The sequence below is a fragment of the Varroa jacobsoni genome, unplaced genomic scaffold (assembly GCF_002532875.2).
Source record: "Varroa jacobsoni isolate VJ856 unplaced genomic scaffold, vjacob_1.0 scaffold_924, whole genome shotgun sequence".
NCBI lineage: Eukaryota > Metazoa > Arthropoda > Arachnida > Mesostigmata > Varroidae > Varroa > Varroa jacobsoni.
In genome coordinates this window covers 302,615-311,377 of record NW_019213826.1, presented here as the reverse complement: position 1 = coordinate 311,377, position 8,763 = coordinate 302,615, and the positions used below count along the sequence as shown (strand labels likewise).

Genomic DNA, 8,763 nt, shown 5'->3' with positions numbered 1-8,763 from the left:
CTACTTTTAACCAAGTACTTTATTTAAATATAAAAATCATTAGCTTTACAATGCGATTTTAGATCAAAGTAGGAATAGAAAAGACAATTAATAAAGTATAACCTTATAGTGTATGGCTTAAATACAATTGTACGCTGACGAATGCACGGTCCTATCTGTCATTTACCAGCCCAAAAAGGATACTCATGCTCCTGTGTCTCACGTGTTTAATGGTCTCCAATAATATGCTCTCTTCGCAGTAGATTTAACATCTGAGATATGAGAAATACTGTAGACAAGCTATCTTTCCTGGGGTCATCGCTTTTATGGACATCAAATCAAAGCAGTTCAAAAATCTGGTTCTACCTGTTAATCAGCTCTGCCTTAGCCTTGCTCCCAATCGACGCTTCTTAAACACCTTGTTGTCCTTATTCTGGCCAACGTATTCCTACGTCATTCTGTAATTTTGATGGCTGGTCTGGGATGTCACTGGGATGTGAATACTGCAAACCCCACAAGGCCGACACAGCAAATAGTAAACTGTGTAGGACTAGTCTCTCGATTCTTATAGGTCGGATGACTGGTTAAGGTGAGGCAACCCTAATGGCCGCTAGACACTGGTGTGAGTTTAAGGTCGTTCCTTACCACGCTCCAAAATGGAAAGTCAGTAAAGTTAGCTTAGAAATTGGAGCTAATAAATCCATACAGACTAAGCGGTAACACCAATAAATGAAAGAGTGGGATAAATCCTTAGCCTAGGTTGGTCCGTCTTTCATTTTATCGGATCCAACATATTTTACCAAAACTTCCTCAAATAAGAGTCGAGATGGATACCACTTAATTAGCCCATTGAGTGGGTTATAGAAAAATTAATAAAAGTCTGTACGGTCTGCTCGATAAATTTTGAGAGAGCATAATGATCTAAGTTTGAAATCGAACTTCGTTGCTCCGTGCATGGATTCAACGACACCTAGCAACAGTACTGGACGCGAGACTGGATTCATCAAAACAATAAAAAAAAAAAAAAAAAAAAAAACACTGGAAACTATAAGTGATAATATACCTCATACAGCCTAGGTATGAAGTACTAGTGTGTCGTAATTTTCTTTCAAAGTCGACGGGATATACTTGGGGAATAACTTGGAGTGGATGCCCTTCGTTATTTGTCTATTTGTAAGTTAAGGCACTGACTATGTGCATGACTTCAAACCCCCGCCCTAGCTAATTATATAGGTAATTATACTGCATGTGAAAGCGATTCAAGCAAGAAGATCGATATGTTTCGCAATAGTTGCAAGATAATGAGTTTCTTGATCCAGCCCGTGAACTGAATTGTGCTACACCATAGGCTCGCTGCCTTTCCCTGTTGCTACGACACATGAGCGCGAACGAAAGAATCCAACCTGTTTGTAAATGTTATTATAGTCGTTTTATTATTACTCCAAATGACATTGTCCATATATACGTATATATATATATATATATACGGGCTTCGACACCACATAGTGTTATTATGTAATATTCTTATAGATAGATGTATAGGGGAGAGGGTGACGTATGGTCATCAACAATAAATATCAATAAAAAAGCGACAGTAATCAACTTAGTCCGCTATCTTCAACTGTGCCATTTTTGCTTTGTTTGTCTGCGTTCGCTGTCCTTTAGGGTGAATGAACATCATTATTATCATCGTGGGGTAACAGTTCTTGTTATTTTTGTTGCGGTTGGCGATGTTATCATGGCGGCGGCGGTGGCGGCAGCAGCATAATCGTGAAGACAATATGAAGTCGAAACGGCTCAATCCATCCCGATAGCTACTTCGACTCCTCTACCATTTTTACTCCGAGCTGCTGTGGCTCTTCGTCCGGTGCCAGACGCATTTTCAGACTGATTATGCTAATAGTTACAACACGACGTGGTCCTAGTAGATGTAATAGTATTAATAATAAGTATCAATATGAAAACAAATGATTGCAGGTCAATCTTCGTCTCCTCCATATCGGGTCGGCTAGCGGGTGTAAAAATCATAATATTACATATTCGCCTTTCGATGCTGGGAGCCCGCCCAGATCGGAGCAAGCAAACGCGCCCGTAAATAGTCACGTTCTTGACGCATATATATAGCGCCTATAGATGACTCTGACAAGCAGAGGTTCGCACTTATAGCCCGACAAGCGGGTGGGCCTAATACATAGCACATGGATAAACATAGCACACATTCGAAAAGAGACAAATAACCAACGAGTAACAGGTGCACAAACTCACGGACTGCTATACACTCGGCCGTAGTTTCGTCCCGTGCTATAAGCGAAACCGCTGGTACTGATGTGGGCGATCAACAACGAAAGTTTTGCCAAGTTGATTGTACAACAATTGACTTATAGCAGCCGAAAATTGCTCGAAATGAAAAGAAGGTATGGAGAATGATGTTTTTTCTTGCGAAAAAAAAAAAGGAAAGAATAATCAAAGAGGCCACCATACGGCTATAGCACTTCTGCGCACAATAGCCAAGCCACCTTCTCAGCTGAGGATCGCCGTACTTACGACTATAATTAATATAAGAGCATCGGCAAAACTGACCGCTACAAAGCAGCTGTTACGCAGTCAACGGTCTAATATAGCTACATGTAGGGACAACGATCATCTTTATGTTTCAGGTTGTCGGTATTTCCAATTGAAACGCCAATAACAACGTTGGACTATCGAGAAATAGGACGAACTAAAAGTGAACCATGGTGTCAGCTAATAAGCTTATGTACCAGGAACATAGAAGCGCCAAGTGGACCAGACTGAAGTTGTGTTATGGCCGACCTGAACTAGCCGGCGCGACAGCTGAGTGAAGGAATGATAACAGCAAGAAGACGTGCAAACTGAAGTGGCCAAGACGTCGAGATAGAACAACAACAACAGCAACAAGAAGGAAGAAAACTTTCAGTTAATTTGAAAAGAACCACCTTCGCCGATTAGGCATTGACCAGATGGGCTGAAAGGACGAACGGGCGGACAGACGGAGCATGGCTTGCTACGGACAAAAGCCAACGAAACAGGGACGGCTCGGTTGAAAAAAAGGTGGAATATGCGAACGTACAGATCAGTCCGAGGATTGAATAGGAAAAAACATTGATCGTTGTTTGGAAGGGGGAGGGGGGACTCAAGGCAATGCGGGTGGTAAAAGCTGGCCAAGAATAGCTCTTCTGCGGTTTCCAATAGCAGCTGGTCGCCCTGTTCCGGCAGTTCAGATTTACTTTGTTTTTACGCGTCTCGTTTATAATCTTCTTTTTATTTGCTAGAAGTTTCCATACGACAAGCCAGATTGCCGTAACCGCCTAAGATTTACCCACTGCACGATCAGAAAATACTTCTTTAATCTTACAATCAGCAGAATCATGAAGAAAAGAAACTATGAGAAAACCACTGGAATTGATGATGGCAGTGGTGTGGAAATTGATCAAATAGAAGAGAGTAAAGCTTAGCATCACTAGTGGCTAGATATGCCCACAAAACATTAGATGTGGAAAAGCATTATGCTATTTGAAGCCAATAACTAGCATAGTAATAACATGTACACGAATAGATAATGATGAAAAAACGACGTCTCAAGAAGAAGAGTAGTTAATGTTTGTAAAGAAGAGGGTATGTTTGCGAACCTTACAAGGTGATTTAAAAAATTCGAAAAAGTCAGTGTCGAAACACACAAGCAATAACTACCACTTGTGCTATCGGCAGAAATTCAGAACTAAAGAAGTAAATACGTTGAGTGGCACCGAAGTATGAGGAACTCAAGTTAATGCCCCTTCGGGTTGAACATGAAAGCACTACATGGCAGGGTATAAGGAAAGGTAATAAAAACGTTCCGAAAGGTCTAGAGTCTAGCTATATCGGTAATGATTGATAGGACATCTTGATGGGAGGACAATGGCACACCTTGGCTAACGAAGTTGTGTAGGGATGATATTACGGAGGAGTCTCGGCACTAAGTAGAACAGTAACGTCAAAAGCTGTCGAGAAGTTCAGAAATGAATTTAAGTGGTAAAGTCGTCTAACAGTACGGGATAGCAAAGGGCAAAAGTGAGGTTTGTATCGGAGACGAAAGGCCAAAGATGGCAGTTGACCTTGCAAAGCTCCCATTGTAAATAAGAAAGTCACTATTAAGTTCAGATGACGCGATAGCGTAAAGTTAGCAGGATATGGAAAAAAAACGCGTTCAGTAAAAGATACTTTTCTTTCTGTAACAGGTTGTTCTTCTCTAGATGGCTTACGACTCAGCAAATCGATTCAAAAGGCTTCATACCTTGAGTAAATGGTAACGATGTGATACGGTTTATGGATGGGCGCATGATTGGAAAGTCAGCGGTAGGATATGCAGCGTGCGTTGTATCGTAATGATCGTAATATGAATGTCATTATGATATGATGAAAACCGATGACTTTGTATGGCAATCAAAACAATGAGATAGATGCCCAGAAGAGGCATAACCTTCCAGCCTAACCGATACCCATACCAATTTTCACTCTTATCATAGCACTTGTCTTCATTGTTTCACCTCGTATTTTTTTTTTTTTTGTCTCGCTTATGAACGCCGACCAAGGGCCATAACCAGTTTGGTCGAACATTCTCTTTACCAGCTAATAATAAAAAATGATAATACTTATATCAATGTATTGTGCTATAACGACGAGGTCAGGTGGTCGTCGTCTCGTCAAATGGAAGTTAAAGCAACGGTACAAAACGTAAACGTATCGAACAAACATGAACATGTCGTCTATCACCAACTAAGTTCCCGACGATATTTCTTTTCAAGTCGTACCATAATTGCAATAGCTCAGACAACGAGAGACAACAGAGCTGTCAAGAAAGTTAGTACATTCTTCGATGCTATACTGTTACTCCCTATTTCTCATTTCCACTTTTGCTGCATAAGGTTGATTAGTTTTATATCTAATGATGAAGCGTTGTCTTTGATTGTGGAGCTTGCCTATTTTTCTCCGAAAGGTCAATATCGACCTGAGCAACAACCTGGTATCCTGCGGCCTTGCCGTCGCTAGCCGCTACTGCTGCCGTCGCAGCAGCTGCTGGTTGGCCGTGATGAAACGCCTGATGATTATGGTGGATTTGATGATTTTGCTGTTGAACCCGTTGGTGCTGGTATTGTTCAGACTGTTGATAACTACGGAAATTGGTAGAAGAAGCTGCGGCCCGAGAACCTTGTGCACCGCGCACGTGTTGATCGTGTCCATTTGCGCCTCCACCCCCGCCAAGACTGTTCTTGCTCATGGTATGAGCGCCATTACTTCCGAAGCCGTCAACGGCAGCCGCAGCTATAACATGATCTCCAACGGGCCCAAAATCGCTAGGGTGACTCGCATGATAGCCGGCTTCATCTCCGTGCCCATGCCCACTTCCATAACCGCCTTCATGTGTGGCGTGGCCGCTACCAAACGAGTTGTGTGTGAGATGAGGAACCATAGCCATGTGAACTGCATCTTGCGCAGAAAAGCCCCCACCGTGAACTACTGCGTGTCCATGGCCATGAGCGCCGCCGTGTCCGGCGTCCGCAAACGGCACCCCTATTCCGTGTGCGTGAGCTGCGAACGCCGCAGCGGCCGCTATTGCGTGAGCATTTCCATGCGTCCTATCGTGGATGCTATTGCCGATACCCCTGCCACCGGCCTCTACCTGGGCTATGATTGCCGGATTGTGCTCCGAAGCGGCTGTGTTCCAGCCTCCTTTATGCTGATGTTTTTCTTCAATGCTGTGGGAATAGACGAATACAGATAGATTAGAACGATTTACTCAAAAAAGCTCAAAAAAAAAACAAGCGCACATTATGCTTAGTAATGGTTGATCACAATTCGATTTGCTACAATGTTCAAAATGTTCCCGCTTAAGAACAGATTAACACAGCTGACGACATGGACCTCATTTGTGACTTGAACCTGTTTAGCCTACCCATGGTCGTTTCATCAATCTACTTACAATACTGGCACGGGTTTTTTGATATACACAGGCACTTCCTTTATGATCTTGACGACTTTATGAACCGGCTTCGGAATTGGTACGGGCACGTGTTTGTAGACCGGAATGACAACTGGTTTTGGAACCGGAACGTGAACTGGGAATGGTATCTCTTTTTTGTGGTAGACGGGCCTCGGAACCGGTACGATCACTGGCTTGGGAATCTGCGGGTACGATAATCGATAATAGGAAATCAGCCCTACAAAATTGCTAGAGAAGAATGCATAAAAGAATCATTTTTGAGCATGTGAAGGTGGCGTAAACCAGAAACACCAAGGAAACGTAGAACGTGTAAGGCTTCCCATCATAGGCAACTAATATGGCCCAATATGTAGGTCTATAGGGCCGCCAGTTATCCGAGTCGCACTAAAAACTTTCACAACTATGCAAAACACCGGTGCTTATGAATCAGTGAAATATATAATAACTACGAAAAGACCCAGATTGATCTTCGATTCAGGTGTACAATGCGCAGTGATCCGGGTAAGGTTAGCTTGTAAAGTTAAAACGAGTTAATTCAAGTTAAATCGTGTACAAAAACAACTTGAATATTGGGTTCATATAATACGTAATGCAGTTAATCGAGCACGCAATTGAAACATACTAGCAACATTAGCCCTAATATTTAACGTTATTGAATAAACCCGTAAGAAGATTTTTTCTGAGGGGTCCCTCAGACTAACTGAAGATAACATGAAATTTGAAAAAAATATATGTATAATAAGGTTAATACAATTCAGATTTCATTGCTTCTTCTTAGCGAAAACGAAACACAGGTACCAACAAACGAGCCGCCTCAGACTGCTTCGCAAAGTTAATGATTAATTATCGTTGCAGGAGCAGCTGTTTAGCCGTGATCCAAACTGAAAGTTATATAAATTTCCCTGCAATCTTTATCTTTGCAGTTCACGGGACGATCCATTTATGTTCTTCTCACGCAGGGGTCCCGCGTATCTTTTTACATTTCAGATGTTTTCGTGTGGAAATTAAATGTTGCCGTCTGTTTCTTTCTAGCTAGAGTAAACTTCGTGTCGTCCTCGTAGAAATTACGTAAATATTACTTGAATAAGTTACGGACTTGTAATTTATAAAGGTTGATGTTGTCTCCGGAATGTGGCGGTATATCATCGTGACGTAACCCGTGAATGGCGTCTGGCACGTCAGCTACAATACACGAATCACTGTGTATCAGTTCGACGTAATGTAAAAACAGGCCTCTGGGGGGTAGTTTTTCTTCCTGTTAATATTTTGCGCTAGCCGTAAATCAGATTACGTTTAGTTTATTCACGCAGAAGCGTATAGTTGGATACAGTGCCGCTATAGTTATTTTTAGCATTGTGCCGTCACCGTACTATCCTACATTAACGATCTTAGCGTTTGATCATACTTTTACATAGCATATATTATTGTGATTATCGCGTTTTTCGTTCGGGCTTATTTGGTGTACTACTTGATCTTGCTTACTTATAAAAATTTTGTTTGCTTCATCGTCACACATACTCAGTGTCTCTATCGAATACGAATTTTCTTCGTCCGTTGCCAAACAGTGGCAATACCGGCTGTCGGCTGCACGAACGTGCTTCGCATCCAATATTATATTATAAATCACGTAAGGCCCAGTTATTTGTCCTGTTGCCATCTCATGCGGTAATGTCTGGTAGATAGAGATTATGGAAAAGCTATGGGCTGTGGCTCGACAATGCAGTCTTCAAAACAAATCTCTTTTTTTGTTAATTTTTTTTTCTAATCTTCGTTATATAGCCTGACGCTTTTTCATCTTCAAGCTTCCTGTGTTACTTTAGCGCACCTCCTTCATACGCCTACCCACCAACAACAGGACTGCTTTTTCAATGTGTTTCTCATCACCCACGTCTCTGTTTCGGCCTGCCCTGTTTCTTCTGGTAGCTTATTGTAAAACATCGCCTCCATCTACTGTATTTTGACTCTTGTACACTAGACGCATGCGACACAATATTGGTGCCTTAATGGTAGGTGACGTTTGTCATGCACCGTACCCGGTTCCTGCGACGCGTTTCGTGCTAAGCATCTGTAGAAACATATTTACTCTGACAGCAACGGATTTTTGCGCAGCAATAGCACTGTGTATCTGTGTGTGTGTACATAGTTGTTTGTATATGTTGCTTCTAGCGCCTCCACGAAGAACTTCAAACGTTTCGGCGGCGGTTTGTTCGTCTGCGATAGTTTCGCCTTGCTTATCTTCTTGATCGTCTGTGTGCCTGTTCATATGCCAGTGGGTGTGTATATGTGTGTTAATGACTGTGAAATAATGTCGATTGTCCAGAGGCCGGCGATGCAGAAGACGGCCTCAGCGGTGTTCATTATACGACGGGGCTATCAGAGTCGCTCATTCACGCAGATCATGGTGCTACAATTAAACTATTGTACGCATGGGCGCACCGGTAGAAATTTGAGTGGTGGCTCTAACAGTAGCACTATATATATACCCGTCATTATTATAGTAAAATAGCCATGATCTGGCGTTTTCTACTCTAATAGGTTTGAGGTAGCCGGTATAAGCTAGATCGATTTCTCACACCCGAGTGACCATTAGTTGGCATGGTATTAACCGGAACAAATCGAATAGCGACCACGCGGGTGAAACCACGACGATCTACAAGATCAACTACAACGAACGAGCCGCTAAGATCAGGTGGGTCGATAGAAAATTTGCCGGTATCGAAACTTCGCACAGGTTCGCGCCGCTCCCAATGAATGACACTGATATATATGGCTAATAAAGATGAAGC

The 8,763-nt window shown here is 42.4% G+C and overlaps 1 protein-coding gene across 1 annotated transcript in view; it reads right to left on the bottom strand.

The window, feature by feature from the left end:
• Window positions 1-1,383: 1,383 nt before the first annotated feature.
• The window catches only part of LOC111265019 (uncharacterized), a 43,768-nt gene continuing 36,388 nt past the window's right edge, over window positions 1,384-8,763 (bottom strand). The window contains exons 4-5 of the mRNA XM_022841350.2: window positions 5,957-6,159; window positions 1,384-5,732 (exon numbers count right to left, since the gene is read on the bottom strand). Of these exons, the coding sequence (XP_022697085.1) occupies window positions 4,919-5,732; window positions 5,957-6,159 (1,017 nt within the window). The 3' untranslated portion in view covers window positions 1,384-4,918. The remainder of the gene's footprint in view (window positions 5,733-5,956; window positions 6,160-8,763) is intronic.